Raw genomic sequence first — 21,075 nt, 5'->3', positions numbered from 1 at the left:
ACACTGCCTACTTGCGTAGACAGCACCCGGCAGTGGTTGGCGTTGAAGAAGATTGGAGACCCTCATCATTCTTCGAAAATGAACTTATGCCCATGCAGCATAGAATGGCAAGCCACAAACCAGAAAAGGAGATACCCTTGACAGAAACGCAATGTGTCATGCTCGAAGCCGCTATAGAGAGGGCCTGGAACAGCGGCGTTCGCTTGGACGACCACGAACTTCTTGTCAGGTGGCTAAAGCAGCAGGGCGTCTCGGACGACCTTCTTGACCGTAGACATCGAGAGTTTATATTGACACTTGCCCTAAAATATGCCTGTCGAGCGAATCGAGATCTGGGTAGACGGGCTGCCCTGGAATTCAAGCCGCCTACGCCGCCTAACGATTCTTTGAACGACATTGACCCCGATTCCCTGCGTAACCAGGGCGGCGGTAGCGTGGAACAGGTGACTTTTGATGTAAGCATCACATGACTTATCATCCGCCCTTCAAGCCATAAGTAAAGCATCCGTCCGCTAACACTTGGGGCTAATGAAGGAGACCGAGGATGAGATAACGATCAGCATGTCGGAGCCTCATGGTCAAGAGTGGGATGGCGTTTCGGCGAAAAGATGTCAGCAGAACTCGAGTTTTATCACATGCGATGTAGCTCGTCGACTTCCAGTGTACGCGACCGAGGGCGACAAAATAAAACTGAAGCTTAAGCTGAACGGAGCCTGGGACGATCACCGCACCTATGTGACAGCTTTCACGGTAGTATCGGACGACACCATGAATGTCGATGTGGCCTTGGGGAGAAATTGGAAAAATAACGGCTCCGATGACATCGAAGACGCATCTATCCAGAGCCAGTCAGTACTAGGTAGGATATTATCGCCCCTGATTATCACCTTTTCAATGCGTTGTTTGACTGACTAAAACAGAAGACCAAGCCGGCCGGAGCTCAGAGAGCCAGCATTTGCATACTGGGCCATCAAACCGAGATGTACTGTTATTACACGTGGTCAAGACTTTGGGGAAGGTAGTTGACGAGGTCGCAAGGCCACAAGCGGCTTTAGACGAACTTGGTACTCCCAACCCTTCATGGCCTGCATCTACAGGCAACGCATCATCCAATATTCAACTCGAGAAAAGATTTGCAGCGGAAGCTTCGTCTGGGCGACCGCATAAGCGGATGATGCCGTCCCGACCTGATGCCTAATTCGAACCATCCGATCCGGGCAGGTGGCATTTAAGAGAAATCGCATTCGGTTTCAAAAGTACAAATCGTACCCATGACCAGCAGTGTTTTGTTTTAATCTTACATGCCCAAACTTCTCAATCATTTATACCGAAGTAACAGAAGCATGCTCAAGATTGTAGCAAAGTAAGTCTGGTCTCGTGGCACAAACGGCGCAAACCACCGTTGCTGACTTATGCGCTCATAGAGAGAAAGACCACTGCCTCCGGTATTCAAGACTATGACGATCTGTGAATCTGCATCGAGCTAGGATGATGAAAACCTAGACGGTCGACGAAACCGCCGATGAGAATCAGCTTCAACTGGGTAACATACGTTAAGGAGAATGCAAACACCAGTGGTGTTACGAGGCAAATGATACACACACACGCTTAATCTACTTCATCTCTGTGAAGTAGAATCAGGCTGAATTAGCCAAATGATTCTGCGACGCCAGTTGTCAGACAAGAACACCACAGATAGCTCGGCCAAACTCCATGCATGACCGGGCGGTGCTCTTTTCTTTGACAGCATGTCGGCGTCTGCTGAACTGTGGGTGGCGACACTCATAATTCATACGTTTACAGAATTCTATACGTTGAACGACGAATACGTTGAACGAAGAATTCTATATATTGACAGAAGAGCATCGAGGATTGACAATTTGCTCAGTTTGTATGTTTGAAAGAAGTTGCAAGTGTTCATGATACATATCTGCATGACTTTGGTTACTTTTCCTTGCGTATATTTCAATGATTAGTATTACTGTGCTGTACTGTAAGCTTAGGCAGCTTTATGCAAAATTTGAAGGCGCGAGCTGGGCGACCATGACCACCAGGCATCTGACACGTGCGAACACCTGATACGAAACTCACCGGGTGACATTTCATTGTACATGTTGGGGCGGGTGTTGCATGGACTGCTTTGTACTAGGATGGCGATCAGGCAGGCTGAAGTTTTGCGTTGATGCCTGATGCCAGTGTATAGTGGCTCGCGCTTCACGGATGGGTGCAGTTTTGTTGGTCCGACCTAGGAAACAGGCAAAAGGCACATGCACTTGAGCAGGCAGTCGCGTTCTTATGTCAACTTTGTACGTTTGTAAGTACCGGTACTGTACCGGTACTGTAACTTTAGAGACGAAAACAAGAACATGGCAAACTTTTTCCCAAATACAGTATAGCAGTACAGTACAGTACAGTACAGTACAGTACGGCACGCAAATTAAGGAGTAAATGTCAATTTCCATACTGTAAACAAATGTCGGTTAGTATTCACTGTGCGCATAATGTCCCGCCCTAGACCGATCGCTATACGAGTATCCCTGCCCTGCAGACTAGTCACAGATGCGAAACGCAAAAGAAATTTGGTTATCAGAAACCGAAACCAGTTCCGTATCCTCCTCTGCGCTGGAATCTCACAACATCTCTTGATCATCTCCTCGCCCACAACCAAATCTATGCAGTATTTTGCTGGCCTATTCACCAATACTAGCAACGGCCCGAACCCGCGATGCGATTTGAACATGTCCCTTTTTGGGCCGCCCCTACCAATGTACCTAGCTAAGCTGTACGGAGTAGATACAGTTTTCTTCTCACAAATTGCTGTCCGCGCATATGTCGCTTCCCGCGAGCATGTCAAAGGGAGCCATGTCCAACACCATACAACATGAACTTCGCCGTGTGTGCCCGCCAGTCCACAAGGTGACCGGTGTGTACGACGTGGACTCGTAGCGTTGTCCCTGGTACACCAACTCTTCTCGATGATGCCCGGGCTCGACTTTTAGGTGGCACTCGTTGGCGAGTCTGCGCAGTATCCAGCTCCTGGTGGACCGGTGCTGCTTGATCACCGTGATGCTGTGCCACTTTCCGTGGGGATCATGGATTTTGGCTGGAACACCGGCTAGCTGCGTGGCTTCGTCGTATTGAGTTGGTTGCGAGACAGTCTCGGCTCGTGAAATGTCCTGAGTAACCTGGTTGCCTGGTCAGTGTTTCTGTAGTCGACACGTCATTGTAGTGTCGAGTCGAGGTGACATTTTCAAACCCAGCCATGGCCAGGAGGCAATCCTATTAATACAACGTCCATACATGTATCCAATGTACTGTACGGAGTATTAATACCGTCACTGGAAGTTTCACATCTATGCCATGGTACGTACTTTCGAGAAAAGCATGCTGCCCCTAGTTGACTCCCAACTGAGAAGACTGTGAAACATCATTTTTGGACAATTTTTCCTATCGGTAGCCGGGCCAAAGCACGGGGGACGGGGTTCGGGGTTCCGACTAGTTGGCACGTACCTCCATGTCGGTCTGAGGAGCAGATGACGATGACGCCTCGCCGTAACCCTCTAGCTCGTCATTACAACAAAATCCACAGAAGGCACGGTCAGTATGGGCGCGGGACTGGATGATCATACGCTTTAGCTGTCTAGAGTTGGGTCGTGCGTCCTTGGCTCTTTGCAGCATCGCACGCACCCACATCAAGGGTATATCATCGCAGTGTTTGCCCTCTGCTTCGAGAGTTGTAATGCTCTCTTCGATTCCTTGGGGACAGTCTCTGAAATTTTTGGATCCGTAATTCTTCAGCGTGTCATGCACAAAACTCCTCGGTCTTCCTTTTAACACTGCCGCCATTTCAAGGAACACACATCCAAGAGACCAGATATCCGTGTTGGAATCTCGGGGTTTAGCCTCAGCGGCTTCTGGGGCGCAGTAAACAGGACTGCGCCTTTGTTCCTCCAACGTTGTTGTATGGCCCGACTCGCTCCAGTCGAGGGAGATTCCAAAGTCGGTTAGCATGAGCCTGTTTGCTTTGACGAGGATGTTCCTGGGCTTGATGTCCTTGTGACGTATTTTCATCTTATAATGCAAGTATTCGAGCGCTGTTGCGAGGCATCCAAAGAAGCTGGCCAGGACGACTTGTTGGTCAACAGGATTGGAATGCGAAAAGTTGTCTAGAAATTCATCCAAGTTACAGTCTGCAACCGGGTCCATGACTATGCCAACTATCGCAAGATCCGCATAGCTGCCCATGAGCTTAACACAATGATAATGGTCGATCCTCTTCAGGACTTCAAGCTCTTCCTTGACTGACTTCATCTGTGCCATGGCGTCATCGTAGCGATTGTGGCGCCGGATTCTCTTGAGTGCATAGAACTTTCCATCAGTGCTCTCTACCTTGGAGACGTCGGCATAGCCGCCTTGCCCGATAATGCTTATCCATTTAAGGGACTGTGGGACTATTGGTCTTTCTTTACTCAGGGCATGCTGACTCAAGTGATGATGGCGGCCGTTCAAGTCGAAAGAGTCATCGAGAAAGGAAGGCTGTGCTTTCAGAAATCGGTCGTATTCGCCCGGACTGAGGTCCACTGGCACGCATGATTCCGACACTGGCAACCAGTAGTCTGTGAACCCAGACTTCACAGTTGAAGCAATCTTGTTCCGGCTGCCAATAACTTCTAGGAGAACCGCAACTCTAATCGAATAGGAGAGGTTTCTGTGGTCTTTTACGTCTTTCAAATACTCCCGTAGCTCCTCAAACGAGCGCTCGATGTCACCAACAGAATGCTGCCGGATTGCCATCCGGGTGGCGGAGCCTGCATGCCCAGGTTGGTTGGGCTGACCACTGGAGCCATGGGGCTCCATTTGTTCCATCAGATCTAATCCTTGGGTACACAAAGCTTGGATGAGAGACCCCTTTCGGAATATAAAAGTAGAATTTTGTGGGGTTGAGAGTGCCAAGTCGCAGGGTTGGCGGCAGCAAACGCTGTCAATGTACGGAGTAATTGTTGTCAGTCAATATGACAGAGCGTACTGTACTGTGTGACACTCTGTAACTGCTGGTTGACTTTTGATTTTGACTTTGTCTTCCCTTCTTTGTTGTCTCTGAATGTATCTGCTAACGCAAGAGATGCAGATTTGCGGAACCATGGCTTCCAACTACTTAAATCTCAATGTTTCTACCACAGCCTTGTATCCCCCGCTTGAGGCGATTCGAGTCTTGGGCCGCTGCGGCCCAAGCTCGTCGGGTATGACATGAGCTCAAGTCAAGCAGTACTCGTTGGGCGCGGACACGGGGATGGAAATGAGGCGACCAAATATCAGATGCATATGTAGGCTGCTGTGGCCCATAATAGCGAAATCCGCCCCTCCATTACTCCCCTTGCTTCACACCGAGGAAGAGAGCCGTCCGATCAGCTCCTGGGGAGCGGAGGGACCATAAAGGCGTCCTTTAGCCGCCCAAGGCGACACGGTCGAGGTGCAGATATGAGGATCGAGCCGTTTCAGAATCTAGACGCTTTCGGCCCCGTACGCTTGTAATTCGAGATGGCTGACGCGCTGTCCGTGGTAGGAGTTGGCCTCAGCGCTGTCTCCCTGGTTCTGCAAATCACCGATGAGTGCATCAAAGGTTTTTAGCAACTTGTCCCGAGGGAAGGGAAAGGGGCTATCTCTATGCGCCCGGCTGCTTGAACAATGCTAACTGACACAGGGTACAAGTACATTACGGAAGCGGCCAATATGCCGGAGGCATATCGATATTTACGAGTCCGGCTTCAGATGGAGCAGCAGCGGTTCCTGAGTTTTGCCATGACGGCAGGACTTTTGTCGAGCGAAAGCAGATTATACACTACGCTGCAAGTCAATCAACAGCTGTTGAAGGGGGTTTTAATTGAGATTAATACGCTCTTTCAGAAGTTTGAAATGGCAAATGGAAAGTATGTGGCCACGACACATTGGAATGAGCACCATGGTATTTGGGAAGCAGAACCCCAGACAAATTTGATGGACATGATATGCCGCACCGGAGATTCAATATCTCGCAGCAGCGCGGGAGGTACATATGCCGTCTCAAAGGAGTCTCCTTCTCGTCCCAGGAGCTTCACAACGATCCGTGGCCGCGCGGTCAACAAGGTAAAAAAGCTACGCACTGTTCTCGTGGAACCCAAACGATTTGTCTGGGCCTCGTCCGATCGTGGTACGTTTGAGGAGCTCATCAAGAAGTTGGCGGAGCTTAACTCGTTTCTCATAACACTGCTCGATAGTGCAAGCGCAGCGGATTTGGAGAGGACCATGGATTCGAGCTACTTGGAGATTATGCAAGTCCGAGACGACATTGCCAGCCTGAAGAATTTGGTTCAGGCATTAACACCTCACAAGCCAAATGCTGAAAGGGGCTGGGTTAAGCCCTTTTCTGCTAGTTCTGCGAATGGAGAGTGTCACCGCGGGTCAATGCAAATGCAAAATCCCCTTGATCAAGCGAGGAGAGAGTATTTGAAGAAGCTGACAAGCATCAAAATCCAGTGCATAACTGTTGACCAGCCAGAAAAGGCAGCTACGCCTTCTCTTACTAATGGACTGGATCGCGACATGTTTGATTTCCCGCAAGGTCCAGGTCCACTGAACATACATTGTGCATTCGGGCCCCAACACGAGAGCAGTCGACAAGTTCGGGGGCCGAGTAGAGACCTACAATACTGGAATGGGCACCATATCTGGGTCGAGTGGTTAACCTTCTCGCCCTATGAGCAAAAAAGGAAGAAAGCTAGAGACCAGGCAAAAGCCAGGTCTCTTCTGCTAGCTGAGCTTCTCCGACAGGAGCTCCCGACAGAGTTTCGAAGTCCACCCTGCCTTGGATACGTCAAGGCAATTGAACAGGAGGACGACACAAAATTCGGCCTCGTATTCAAAGTCCCGCTGGAGGCTGAATCCATAGTGCCTCCGCGCTTATCCACTCTTCGACAATTACTAGGTACGCGGCCAAAACCTTCTCTCAGTTCCAGGATATCTCTATGCTCTGTACTCGCCGAAGGCATCCACAGCTTTCACGCTGTAGACTGGCTACATAAGGGCCTGCGCAGCGAGAATATCCTCATTTTTGGGGCCGATCCGGTTCGGAACCAAGAACAGCTCGTACAGCCGTACATCACAGGCTTTGAGCTTTCTAGACCGAATGACGAGCCTGAGATGACGGAGAAGGCAGCTTTTGATCCGTTGGCTGAACTCTACAGGCACCCTTTTGCCCAAGCAGGCGAGAACACGGGGTCGTATCGTAAAGCATATGACATGTACAGTTTTGGTATAATTCTTGTAGAGATTGCACTGTGGAAACGCATTGATGTCGTCTTGAGGTTCGACAACCTGACAACAATGAAGCTGAGGGAGTTCCGCGCGGTGCGGGAACTGCTGCTCGGAGAAAGCCTCGACGACGCACAAGACTCAATAGTGCCGGATACTCCCACGTTGTCAACGCAGTCGCCATGTCTGCAGAGGGTCTCAAACAAGTGCGGTGACTCGTTTCGCGACATGGTCAAGATATGTCTTGCTGCCGATGAAGTAGAGCAGCCAGCGTATGGTGGGGAGTCATATTCCTCGCGGAGCCAGAGATTGAGAACGATGTTCGATGAGCAAGTGTTGGGTCGCCTTCGGGCAATAGAAGAAGCTTTACGGGGCGTGCCTTGATTTTGCTCTCTGGCTATAAGAGTTCTATTGTCCGGAGCAATAACTTACGCCATGAAGGTACGAGTGGTGTTGTGCTCTAAAAATGAACAGAGACCGGTTTCTCACTGCATCTTTCGCATAGTAGAACTTCGTAATCATTCAGTAGTCAGGTACGGATCTGCTAGTGTAAGCCACTGCTTACACTGCACTTACACACCTACGTTTAATCGCACAAGACTCGATGCGTGTCCGTACCTTCCACGCACACTGCAGGATAATAGAGGCAATAGCTAGTTAGGAGTATGTCACGAGTAGGTGTCTGATATAGTTGAGAGAGAGGTAAGAATCCGTTACATATTTCATTAAGATGAGACATAAAAGGAATTGGGGGGGGGGGGGGGGGGGGTTTCTGGTGTAGACGCGGTGGAGGAGGGGAAGTGGTGTGGGAAGCTTGAGCCTCGCCATGTGACTGACTCAGGTGCCATTGCTCAGGAAGCCGGCTGAGAAAAGAAATCTCGGACGATGGGATTTGGCGGTAGCATATTGTACTGTTATCTATTGAACGAAGACAAAGGCTTTATCTCTAACTACGATATTACTCAAAACAGCAGACTACATATGAAGGTTGACACTCTGGCCCGTGTGATTTAGTACGGCAACTCAACTCTAGGCTCTATCATTGCCGAGAAGACAGTCCCAAACTTCGAAACAGATAGGAGGTCTGACTACCGGTATCGGGAAATCTCGCGCGCCCTTAGGCTTAGACCATCCCTTTGCCACAGTGGGATTATCCATTGGGTTGCCCAACCTCAAGAGATGGAGGCACAATTACCGCGAACATGCAGGTTAGTCGCAAAATTTTGCGTGAGGATAGTATTGTGCAGCAGTACAGCTGTCTTGAACATTGTATGACGGTATTAGCTACAGAGCATCCGGGTACGTTTGCAAGCGTGGATGACCTGGCAATGTGCGCGGGAACAACTCAACTAATAGGTTTAGAAGCCACACATGACGGCCACTAGGGGCGAATCAGAAAACGGAAACGCCAACTGCAACACATAAATTTTAACACGTTCACACTGTAGTATGAGCTTAAAAATGTCATTACAGCCGTTGCCGGCAATAAAGTATCTACTCCATCTCCCCTGGTTCCACTAACCGTCCCAGTATTAGACTCTGAATCATAAGCTCATCCGTGAGTACATTCAACGCCTGGCCAATCGGCTCAATGGCCTTTCTCTTCCTCTTGCCGGACTCTTGTGCCGCTGATAATACATCTTCTACACTGCTTGTCGACGAATCTACGTAGATCCAACTGAACGGCGTGCCAGATCGCTCCGCTTCACGTACTGCTTCGCCTGCTTGTGCAGTACTCGTGGCCCGTGCTACTGCGGATGAACCCATGGCCAATGCTAGAAATAGATACTGTTGTTTTGTTTCTTTACGCGACTTTCGGTGATCCATGACAATCAGGAGCCTCTCCTGGTCAAGAAACTTGTCTCGTGTGTCGATGGTATGCGATAAACTGGCTTCCAACGCAGAGTAGGGAAGCAAAGTGCGTGAGCGGATGGCATTTCCAAGAACCTGGGACGCACCGGCGCATAATAGATACGGCGTCCAGTCAATTAATTCCCCCCTTTTCAAGCAGGTAGTTGCCCACTGCGGCGCTAAACAGGGCAATCCAAGTGCCAGTGCCTGCATATATTTAGCCTTCCGCGAATGTGAGTCTGCAATGACGGCCGCGAAGCCAAATTCGAGACCGGCCTTGGTTAACCGTAAGGGTGAAGTACTGTCGTCTTCGGTGGTGCTGCAGTGAGTTGCTGCTGACTGTTCAAACAATTCTTGGAACCCCTCGTGTAAAATAGTACCACCAAATTGAGTAATTTTAGTTTCGAGCTTTGTCCTCTGAGCTTGATTCTCGGAAAATGATAAGGCAAACGCCATCCCATCAAAGAGCCGGCGAGTTCGCGACACCGAAGCAAGACTTGCTCGGAACGACCGCGCCGACTTGGAGTGGGTGCTCCTGCTGAGGGCCGGCACAGATGGTGAATGTTGAAGCTCATCTGTAGAATCCGAATCTATTCGCAAGGATCGCCGTGACAGTCTCATAGCCTTGGTCACTGGCTGTGGGGATTCGGACTTCCCTGCATTCCGTCCTGGCCGTCGCGAGGGTCGCACACTGTTATTGGGAGATGCCAAGTTAACCGACTCGGCGCGCTCCGATATGTGTGAGTCTTGTGTCCCAGGAGTGGTTTTGGACGATGGTAGGGGTGTGCCAGACATAGTGGTAAGGCTAGAGGATGTAGGGAGGTCATTGATAATATTCAACGATCTGCGTGGCGTTCGTGTTTTTTGCTCGTTCTTGCGGGATCGAGTGCCCATAGGAACTGGCGGCTCCGAGTAAGAGCTTGGCGGAGCATTAATCGCTTTTATTGTATCCTCTGAGCCCCCCATTCCGTCGACTGTCTCTTCTGGATGTTTGACTGGAACTGGATCCGCATCTTCTGCGGATGATACCACAGTCATTTGCGTCCGAGTGTTACGGCCCCGTCTACTATACGTGCGACGTGTCGCTCGCCGGATTGGTGGAAGTGATGAGTTATCCAAGTCTACTTGATCCTGTTCGCTTCTACTCTTCCTCAGCACCGGCAACTCTGGTTCTGACGCTGATGGAGCATCTCGTCGGTAAATAGCTGGCGAGGACCGTACAGGAGGACTAGTTGCTGGAATCATTTCTTCGTCCAAAGGTTCGGGGGCTAAGGACATATCGGAGCGCTCTCCTTGCACGTCCGCATATTGTCCAGCCTCGCCGGGAGTAGCTTTCGTAGATTCGGCCGAGGGTTGTTCGGCAGACTGGGTGATAGCCTTCTGAGAGTCTCGAACAACGGGTGGTTGACCTTGGGCATCGCCTTTCAAACTTTCGGTTTGTGCGTCTCCCGAGCCCAGCTTTCGTCGTTTCCTTCCAGCCTGCTCATCTGACACTCGTCTTTGGGTGCGCATAAAGCTGACCTTATCCATTTCAGCCGCAGCCTGAGCCCTCTTTCTTTCAACCCGTCTTCTGCGGTCCAACTCCTGAAACGCATTGTCCGAGTCGTTGTCTGACACAGAGTGGACGTCGCGTCCGTCCCCGCTGCTCTTTCTCTCTTGCGATTCCTTCATGGGCTCGTAGTGTGCCATGGGCTGGCGTCCAGCAGATGATGGTCGCGGAGGTTTTAATGTAGGTGAGTCTGGTATTAAGTCATCCTTTTGAGATCGCCGGGGTATAGGTGTTTCTTCTGCAACTGGCGTCAGGATCTTATCCTTCTGTATTGTCGCGGGAACCTCATGTAATCTCGTGGGACTCGACGTTCGAATATCCGTTGGCGACGAAACATTAGCTCGATTCTTCAACGGCGAAGTCTCCATGATATTTGGCGATATTGAGTTGAGAAACATGTTCGGAGAAGGTCTCGACGAGGTTGGACTGGCCAACTTGACGGCGGACGAAAGCATTTGAGTCTGGCCAAACAGCTGTGTACCTCCAAAGGGAACGGCGCCATTGCTCTTTGTTCCAAACGGGTTCTTAGGTAGTGCAGGTGTCTCCGGGGCCAGGCTATGCCCTTTGTATGGTGTAAACGCATCCTTCGACTGTAACTGCGAGGTATCGTCTGGGGCTCTCCATTCCCCTCTCGTATTATCGAACCCGCCATCCTCCGAGACTTGTGAAGACGGACGTCCAAATTCACCGAGATCGCCAAAGTTGACAGCACCAGTATCATCTGGATTCAGCGTCCTTGGTTCATCGGTTGTCGTGATTTGCGTCGGCTCGGTAGGGCTCGAGGGTAGCGGTTCGCAAAATTCGGCATAGTCCCTGTCCGCGTTGACCTGCGTGGGCGTTTGCTGGGAGATGTCCATCTTTGCAGTGCCTTGGCCACGCCGAGGCACCAACACGGACTTGTTGTCGACAGTTGGCAACGCTCCGTGGTTGTCAATTTGGGCCGTCAAGTCATCCGTGACGCCATGACGAAGGGCGCCTTCTACAACAGCCGTATCTGGTATGTCGTTGTCAAGTCGTGTCCCTCCAACCTCAAGTTCATTCACGGTAGGGTTCGCAAACACGTCATTTGCAGCCTCGTGTGTTATTGCTTTCTTTTTCATGGCCGGGGTTGTCAGTGCATCCTTGTCTGTATGCCTGGCCTGGGGTAGCCACCGACGACTGGATGAAATGAACGTACCTGAGGCGCAGCACGCGACTGGCCATGGCCCTGCTGTGTAACCAATTCGTCAATTTTGGGAACAAGGCTGGATTTCTGCAATGGGTTAATGATTGATTGGCCCTGAAGAGAAGATTTGCTGCCACTGCCGAGTGCCTCATACCTCAACTCGATTTCTGAGTGGCGAACTGCTCAACTTTTCTGCCGTTAGGATCCATTATGTCGCATCTACAGAATTGGCCCCCAACTTGAGTACTTACCGTGCCGACTCCAAATTCTGCCTTCATGGCGTCGAGGATGGCCTGACTGTCTTGAGACGCATTTCTACCCTCCATTGCAGCCTTTTCTGCCTGCGCAACAGACGGGAACCGCGTCATCGCTTCGTTTTCAAGCGCATTCTGAACATTCAAGGCACGGTTACTCGCTCGATCTTCGCCTGCATCCATCAGCCACCAAAAGGTGCGTGGGGAGCCGCAAGGAAGTGGAGAGGCATTTGACCGCGCCGAAAACGCGTTGTCACGTGGCTACCCTCAACCAGCTGCCAGATGCTGGCTTCAATGTTTGACCTTTGCACAGGAGTGACAGGACGACGTATTGCGCACCCATCTCCAGTGCCATCTCACCGACTCGTCATCCAACTAGCATCAAATTGAGGATTGTAAGTGAAGTGCCATGTTCAGGTCTTGATGCCCACCAAGGATCAATTGTACGTCGAACAACGCGTGGACCGGAAGCTGCACGAATTCCTAGCACCGTAGGCGATTCTCTATGGCAGCACGTTGGACAACTCGACGATACTTCTTTGACAAATGCTGGCCCGGCTTCTACTGACCAATCCATCTGGAAAAACAACAAACTCGCTCCGTAAATTTCCCCTCTATTCATCATGCATCAAATAGCTCAAATCAATGCAACCCTAAAAATCCTCCCGATTGCATCACCAGACATGCTCATGCGCTAGAAATGGGTATTAGTTTACCATCACCGCCACTTTTATCCACCTGCTGTTTGATAATCTTGTATGGGCTTGGAATACGGGCTTTCGAGTAAGCCTCAGTGCCAACTTGACATTGATTAGTTAATAAAATCGACTCTCAGCATAGGGAGTATCAACTCACAAATTAGCCAGTATACATATTTGCTTACCACCGGAAACCAAAGAGTAATGGCAACAATTTGTCCAAATGACCAGGCGTCCCAGTCAATCAAATTAATGTAAGCAAACCCATCAAATGCCGTAATATCCATAACCATGGCGGCGATAAAGGCGACTTCGACCAGAAATGTTACCAGACCAGAAGCCTGCTGAAGCCATCCTGCCCATTTCGAGCCTGAAAGCGACTGAACCCTCGTAGACTTCTTAACACGTTCAAAAAAGAACCCTGGAAATGAGGCAGCTTTAAAAGCATCCATGATGGCTGTTCTGAGCCAAAATATAACGGTCAGCGCAAAGACGACCAGGCAGTACGGATTAGACCACTGCAGGAAGAACTTTGGCCCACCACGTATCAAGACCTGCGTGTAATATTCAGCTGTCGAGAGACCACAGTAGACGAGAGGCGGCGCTTTGAATCCACAGCTAGCTGGCCAGCCGTTGTACTCGAATGGTACAATCTGGTCCATATTGGGAACATCTCTCGTCTGATACAACGCAACTTCTGACAACACAACCGTCGCGACGGACAGAAGAAAGCTCCAAGGCGAACATTTATGCATCTTTTGAAGACACCACATACCCATCACCACTGGAAGGATCCCCGTGCTGGACACCATGCCCGACACGCTGTTGTTTTGTAGTAGGGAGCGCAGTGTGTGAGACTCAAACGCGGCGGTATGCCTCGTTGACCAGAGAACTGCAATCTGAGACGCAAGCATAAAGAAACACTGCGCTTCCTGAAATTCCACTAATGTGTGCTTCAGCACAGCGTGGTGGCGGTGGAAAACTCTTGTCATTTTGCTTTTGGCTGGCTTGCTTTGTTTGGAAACAAGGGCCTGTTGGAATTGCGTTCTTCTCTTCGAGACGTAGGAGACGACGGGTGGACCTTGTCGAGATAGCCGAAGGAAGAACCATAGGTAAAGAATCAACACCAACTGCATCATGTACGAGGAAAACACCTGTAGATATTATTAGATGTTGGAAGAGGTGGGTGCATTTGATCCTTATAACAAGTGACTTACCCCCGGCCCTGCAAGATCCGAGTTTACCTTGCCTTTAACGTCTTCGCACGCGGCGTCGTTATTGAATGAAGTGTAACCCAAGAAAATAGAGGAATTGTAAGTGATACTGAAGTCGAGGTCCGTCGCCTGTGTCCATTGTCCACAGCCGCCTAGTTCGGGAAACGGGTTGTTGCAATAATCGTTGACACAGGAGTTTACAACCCGGGTGAAGGCATTGCTGTTTGCTGTTCCTCCAAACTCTTTGTAGCAGTCGTACAAGCTGTCAAAGTTTTGGAACACATATTTCGGCTCGGAGCAATTCCGTTGCATCCTGAAAGAAGGCCCAGGATTGGGTACCTACCTCTTTCACACAATTAAAGAGTCTGGTATGCCTGCCATGTCCCTTAGCTCGAAAAGACGTGATGATATCTCATACCCCAAGATTGCGGGCGACTTGAAAGCGTTGAAATCCTACAAAAACAGAGGCTGTCTAGCTCCCAAAGAGGGGGAGAGTCAGCTGTGCGACAGTCTGCGCTCCTACGATGATCCGCACCTTCTCAACTCACGAAGAAGGGTTAAATGATGACGGCAGGGGTGAGCTGATCTGCACTCCCCATGCCTGTGGATGATATACATATTAAGCGAGCTGCAACGACTCCCATCTTTAGTGATGTGACGCAAGAAGCGTCGAGCCTGAACGGAGCAGCTTTTGACAAGAGAACCTCAGGGTTGAGAAGTGTATTGTTCCCGGCAGCCAGTTCTTGTTTACTTGATTACTTTGCGGCATTGTGGATGAGTAGATGCAAACAAGGCCGGCGCCTCATAGCTCTTTTTAGTGCCTGGTCATGGGGCAACCGGGAATAACTTGGCAGCTAACGGGCGGGTCAGCGGCCCGCGAGGTCTACGGGAGGGTCGAGGATTGTCTCAGGAGAGTGTTTCTATTCTGAATTTTGAAGCCTCGCCAACTGGACCAATTTTTTTCATGATCGGATCAGGATTTGAGCGGGGGAAACGAAGCTGCATGTTGAAAGGGGAACGTTACCGGAAAACATGTTTCATCTGTGTACTCCGTACTGTATTTGAATCTGAAAGCGCCAAGGGCTTTTTTTTTTTATTTTTGTTTCCACTTCAGCTTGATGACGCAGGAACAAACTGGTCAAGAGACGAGCCCCTCCCTCACTTTGTCCTTAGGTTTTGAATCTAATCGAGACTCTTCGGAGAGTGTTGTTTGAAGATTGCATTGGGTGAATGAGAATGGGCTGCTACAGAAGACCCATCCGCCCTGCGGTGAAAATTATGATGATGCATGTGGCGCTTTAATGAGGTGCCTTAGCTCAAGCATGGCCTAAACTAGTTGTTGTTGGCGATTAATCCAAACCCCGACAGCATGGTCATCGTAACTCAACAATTGCAGCCCATCATGGCACGGGAGATCGTCCATGGGAACCCCCCCTTTGAGAAACAGAGTCTCTCTGTGCAAGAGATTGGCTTAGATTTTGGCGCCGCCACTCCACTGTAGCCGTGACGCACCGTGATTGCCAAGCAGAAAAGGTCGGACTGGATTGACGATTTCGTCTATTTTCTCCCGCAACAGCTTGCGCGTCTCACAGTCTCGATCTATCGGAACGGGACTGGGTGCGACGCCGGTAGCTCGCGGTCCAGTCACAGTACGGCTCCCGATCTGTGGACGGCGCCGGACCTTGGTCAATGTGGGCAAAGGCCAAGGGACCTTTCTTTTTAACGGCTAATATGCGAGTGATCGGCATCCGGTGTGTGGAAGTGGCCGAAGGTGCCGGAGCATATGTTGCAGGCAGAGACGTATGGGGGGAGGTCTAAAGCATTTGACCAAGTAAGAGGTATTACATATCGCGGATTGTACCAGTGGATGCTGGGATACGTTAGATAATACCTAGGTACTTAAGGGTAGATGGGCAAATATATATGACCGCATAGTGTAAACACGTCCGATTCCTAGAAGCCTTGGCAACTTACCTTCTTGGCTGTCTCGTGTGCAACATGCCCTTGTCGGCATGCGTCTACCCCTGACGTCAGATGTTTGGCAGCAATCTCGAGCTTGGTGGCGTCATGTCTGGTTCAATCCTGTGGTGGAAAAAAGTTCTCGGTCAATGGAACAGTGCCTGTTCATGGATAGGCGGTACAGTACATAGAATCTACTGTAGAACTAATTTGTGTTCGGAAAATAGCTGCAACAAAGATAACCGTTCGCTTAGAAAATCCAATAAAATTGTCCCATTGGTTGATCATGGCTGATAACTCACCTGGTGGTATGTGAACTGAGACTCGTTCCTTTGAAGGTCTGTGGCGTTGGCCCTTGCAGATGCGGCACAACTTGGCGTTTTTGGGTGTGTTGATAACCGACAATAGAGACGAAGTCGCTCTGCGACATGATTGTAGCTGCTGAAGAACTTTCAGCAACATATTAGATATCGGTATGGTAAGATTTTTCTTACAGTTCCTGCAACAAGGGGCCGGCTTGCAATGTGACGGCAACGCACACCAGAGTGGGAAAATTGAAATCGTATGGATGGAACTCAGAACAGACCCGGGGTCTCTCAGGTTCCACCGACGCTCGCTATTGCGCGATGACTCGTTGGTCAATTCTTTTCCTGCCAAGGCATGTGGATGAAGCCAAGAAGCAAGCTGCTGGCAGATCTCCACAGACGCAGTTGGTGTATCTCGGGGTTGCAAGGTGCAGCAAAAACTCCGTGCTTTTGATTCAAGAGTGGGTGTAGTGTCTACTTTGTGGAGCACGACTCAACTAACCCTTGCACGAGCCTGTGATTCCCGAAGTCGAACAAGGTCTTGGCCCGTGGGGACTGTGCCTTGATTTTGCTGAGGGCATGTACGGAGTATCATTGATCAAGGTACAGGCTGAGGATGTTGTTGGATGTAAAGTTCAGAGGCCTGGTGCAGATGATTTAACAATTAGCCTCGATTTGCTCGTCGATGGAGGACAAACCTGCAACGCTCCTTCCCATCCGTTTGGTGCCTCTTTCTCAAAACGGCTTTCCGAGGGTCCAACATTGCCAAACATTGACTGGATCAAATCGAGCACTTCCCTTCCCACACCGTCTCCATCTGGCCAGCCAGTCATCTCTTGTCGCCTCACACCCTTCCGATCCCATCTCGATTTTTCTCTCGCGCTTCTTCTATTGTTCCTTGGAGAGTTCCATTTTGTCTGACCGTGTTATTTATCCACCGCCCTCCCGGGCCTTTTGTGTTTAAAATTTGCTACTGTACAGTGCCTTGTCAACTTGTTCTTTTTACCTCACGGCGGAAAACAACCTGGTCCGGGACTTGTGTCTCCTTGTCATTCGTTCTTTGTTCTTCGCGATAGCCACGACAACATACATTCAGCTTAATACCCACCCTCGCGCCTTCATTTCGTCATTCGCTCCACCTGACATTTCGCAACAGGGACCTACCGCCAACAGCCATTAAGAGGACATCATACACTTAGGAACCTCTGACGTATTTGTCGCATTTTGACAAGCTCAGCAACATATACTACTCTGCGTTGAACTCGCAATTTGAGACCTCACCAATCTGGAATTCTGTTTCCATTGGGCGAAGTGCTCAGAGTGACGTCGCGCTGACGGAGCTTACACAAGATATACATCTACCGCTTTCTGCCTTTGGGTGTGTGCCAATTGGTCTCGAGGTTCAGAGATCCTCCACATAGTTAATGAGGCCCAAGATGGCCAGCTCAGGACAACCTCACGATGGCGACCTCAACCGTCATCACCAGTCGCAACATCACCATCACCACCAACCACAAGCAGACTCGGAACCTTTCCCTGACATTGAGTTCCAAGACTCCAATCAAAATGACCGCGATTTCGTCCATGAAAAGCCCTCTCCGCCATCCTTGGACACTTTCAACACCTTGCAGCCTCAAGATTCGGCAGGAATCGAAATGATGGCCATGTCACCATCCGGACAGCGGGCTGATGCCAGCCGTCTTACCGATGATCTGGAGCTCCTGCGGGCAGAGCGCTACATCTCAAACCAAGAGCACGAGGCGACCAAGACTCGATCTAAGAACCGAGCTCATAATGTCGAGCCAGAAGATGCTTTTAATCCAACAGTCAACAAGGAGGAGCATGTCAAGAAGAGAAACGAGGATGCCACACTGTACAAGTTTTGGCTGTTTCTTAAGAAATTCCCTCGCTTCATTCGTTATGTGGTCTATTTATTTCCTGGCGCGGCACTGCTTTTGATCCCTGTTCTTCTTGGTGCCTTCAAGTACAACGATGGGAGCAATCTTGTTGGAGGTGAAGGGGGCGTGCAGCTGATGTGGTTTGGAATCTGGCTTGAGATTGTATGGGCTTCCTTGTGGGTATCCCGAATGATCACCAGTTTGCTCCCACACCTCTTTCACGGTGTTGCTCGCATGATGGGGTCGACCAATGCCAAAAAATGGCGAGATATTGGATCACAGCTCGAGCTGCACACTGCTCTGTTTCTCTGGTTCCTAGCTATTTTGATCTCCTTTAAGCCGACCAACAATGGACATCGAGGTGGTAAACCTGATAAGGACAGCTCTGGAAACGATTGGGTGGATATTGTCAACAAGGTCATTATTGCTCTATTTGTCCTGTTCACCCTGAATTTCGCCGAAAAGATTCTTATACAGTGGATTGCGACCTCGTTTCACCAACGCACTTACTCTACCCGAATTGAGAACAACAAGGGCGACATCAAGCAGCTTGTGCAGCTTTTCGAATTTGCCAAAGGAAAGTTGGAGGATACGGACAAGTTTTGGCAGGGGGCGGACGGAATTCGCACTGCAAGTGGTGCGCAGACTCCCATGGCCAACTTTCACGAAGGCGCTCGGCAAGTGCTTGGGAAGGTTGGATATGTTGCCAACCGTGTTGGAAACGACCTTATTGGCAGAAAGGTCAACCCAAATATGCCTCGCAAAGTCGTTTCTGAGCTGTTGCGATCTACCTCGTCTGCCCACACCCTGGCTCGTCTCATCTACCGCAGTGTAGTTCGGGAGGACCGGGAGACTGTTCACCCCGAAGATTTGGAACAGGTCTTTGCCACACAGGAAGAGATCGATGCGGCTTTCGGTGTTTTTGACAAGGATCTCAATGGCGATATATCTATCGAAGAATTCGAGGCGGTGTGCAACGAAATCCATCTAGAGAAGAAGGCCATTGCAGCCTCCCTCAAGGATCTCGACTCAGTCATTCAGAAGCTCGATAAGGTATTCCTTTTCATCATCATAGTCATCTCCATCATTGTCTTTGTATCAATCTTTTCCAGCTCTACAGCAGCTGGCTTGGCGTCAGCAAGCACATCGATCTTGGGTCTAGCTTGGGTTCTCCAGGCCACCGCCCAAGAGTTTCTACAGTCTATTATCTTTGTCTTTGTCAAACATCCTTTCGATGTTGGTGACCGCGTCACCATTTATGGCTCCACTGGCGCTAACATGACTGGCGACGACTACTACGTGACGGAGATTTCTCTTCTGTACACCGAGTTCAAAAAGCTACAAGGCCACATTGTTCAAGCTCCTAATTCTATACTCAACACTTTATTTATTCTCAACCAAAGACGATCCAACGGCCTATCTGATGTCATTCCATTGCAATTCAAATTTGGTACTCCTGCTTGGATGATTGAAGAACTGAAGGCCCGTATGCTCGACTTCTGCTTGGCCAACAAACGTGACTACCAGCCGACCATTATTACGGAAATGACCGGCGTTGATCAGATTCGTTCTGCCAATATGAACATGGTTTTCATTCACAAGAGCAATTTCCAAAATGAGCTTCTCCGTCTCAACCGTCACAACAAGTTCGTTGTTGAGCTGCTAGCTCAGTTGGAACAGATTGGCATCCAAGGCCCTCTGCGTGTCGATCCTGGTGGCAGTCGAGAATATCCCATGTACTATGCTGGCTCTCATCCGCCTCCATACAGCAATGGCAAAGAGCAGCTTCACGATGATCCTGCTGGGCACGGCCTAGGACCGGCTCCGTCACGAGGCGCCATGCCCCGTCATAACAGTGTTAGAAGCACACGCCTCCCCACAACGAACGAGGAAGCAATCGTTGGTTTCCAAGATGTTTTTGAAAATCGGCGCGATCAATCACTTGCACGACGAATGGAGTCCATCCGAGAGAAAGACATCGCTGAACAACGAGAAGCTGAGAGCGAGCCACGAGCATCCACCACTGGTGCTGCGCTCACACCAACGCAGTCGGTGAATTCGCAACAACGTTCGCGATTTTTTGGCCGCCACCGGAGTGGCACTAAGAGTCAACAACATCAGCCACAGAGCGACATGGTTTGAGATGGGGGCATAACGAATTATGTTTTTCCAATCCATTTTTCTTCCTCTAGTTATTTTAGGTACCCGGAGGCAAGGCAGGACAGCCCGCTGTTTGCATCTCCACCTCTTTTTCCATTATCGTGTTTTCTCAGGGTGACGCAGATCAATGCTGATCAATCCCCAGACATGGAAAAGCGAAAGCAGGCATTTATTGCAGTGCACCACACAACATGAATGGATATATTTAGACAGAAGAAGCCACAAAAATAGAATGCTGACGATAAAGTGTTGACCTGGACAGACATTGACGTGCAATTAGCGCAAAGTTATGGATGTTTTGAAGTGGGGGACCATGAGTTCGTCTTATTCGTGCACGAAGTTGTGGGATGGAGTTGGGATGAAGGGAATCAGCTGTGTTTGCCGTCAGATTGCGAACAAGTATTCAATTGCGCAAGCCTCTTGGCTGCAGTAGCTAGCACACGTTGAAAACTCAACTTCTCATCTGCCAGTAGCCGACATTGTTCACTCTGTCTCAAGCCAATTTCAGACAAGACTAGCTAGACATACGGTTTACGAGCACCCGACAGAAATTACATTGCAATAAAACTTGCGATTGCCAAGCCAGATGCAGTCGTCCATTGACAGTCTGGCAACAGACCAGATGGAGCTTTTGAGGAAGGAGCTAGGGGTGCGCCTCCCCGCTCCAAGGGTCAGGGTCGTTAAGCGGGTTCACCTCAGCCAGCTTGGGGAAGGAACATTGAACCAGGCTGCCCC

The 21,075-nt window shown here is 49.9% G+C and overlaps 5 protein-coding genes across 5 annotated transcripts; 3 read left to right on the top strand and 2 right to left on the bottom strand.

Moving 5' to 3' along the window:
- Window positions 1-104: 104 nt before the first annotated feature.
- Window positions 105-1,198, top strand: VFPPC_16303 (hypothetical protein; the record flags this gene model as incomplete). The annotated part of the gene is made up of 3 exons (XM_018294056.1): window positions 105-455; window positions 535-859; window positions 921-1,198. The coding sequence occupies 3 exons, from the start codon at window positions 105-107 to the stop codon at window positions 1,196-1,198; spliced, it is 954 nt and encodes a 317-aa protein (XP_018142386.1).
- Window positions 1,199-2,807: 1,609 nt separating this feature from the next.
- On the bottom strand, window positions 2,808-4,857 carry VFPPC_06243 (serine/threonine protein kinase; the record flags this gene model as incomplete). Its single annotated transcript, XM_018285308.1, has 2 exons — window positions 2,808-3,185; window positions 3,511-4,857. 2 exons carry the CDS (start codon window positions 4,855-4,857, stop codon window positions 2,808-2,810), a joined length of 1,725 nt encoding a protein of 574 aa, XP_018142385.1.
- A 681-nt stretch (window positions 4,858-5,538) lies between these two features.
- Window positions 5,539-7,671, top strand: VFPPC_06242 (protein kinase, catalytic domain-containing protein; the record flags this gene model as incomplete). Its single annotated transcript, XM_018285307.1, has 2 exons — window positions 5,539-5,620; window positions 5,702-7,671. 2 exons carry the CDS (start codon window positions 5,539-5,541, stop codon window positions 7,669-7,671), a joined length of 2,052 nt encoding a protein of 683 aa, XP_018142384.1.
- Window positions 7,672-8,781: 1,110 nt separating this feature from the next.
- Window positions 8,782-14,330, bottom strand: VFPPC_06241 (DNA damage repair protein (Rad9); the record flags this gene model as incomplete). The annotated part of the gene is made up of 7 exons (XM_018285306.1): window positions 8,782-11,778; window positions 11,865-11,939; window positions 12,007-12,039; window positions 12,104-12,279; window positions 12,823-12,906; window positions 12,962-13,958; window positions 14,022-14,330. 7 exons carry the CDS (start codon window positions 14,328-14,330, stop codon window positions 8,782-8,784), a joined length of 4,671 nt encoding a protein of 1,556 aa, XP_018142383.1.
- A 3,388-nt stretch (window positions 14,331-17,718) lies between these two features.
- Window positions 17,719-20,322, top strand: VFPPC_06239 (mechanosensitive ion channel family protein; the record flags this gene model as incomplete). Its single annotated transcript, XM_018285304.1, has 1 exon — window positions 17,719-20,322. The coding sequence occupies one exon, from the start codon at window positions 17,719-17,721 to the stop codon at window positions 20,320-20,322; it is 2,604 nt and encodes an 867-aa protein (XP_018142381.1).
- Window positions 20,323-21,075: the final 753 nt, after the last annotated feature.

This window comes from Pochonia chlamydosporia, chromosome 5 (genome assembly GCF_001653235.2).
Source record: "Pochonia chlamydosporia 170 chromosome 5, whole genome shotgun sequence".
Classification (NCBI taxonomy): domain Eukaryota; kingdom Fungi; phylum Ascomycota; class Sordariomycetes; order Hypocreales; family Clavicipitaceae; genus Pochonia; species Pochonia chlamydosporia.
This window is presented reverse-complemented; position numbering and strand designations above follow the sequence as displayed.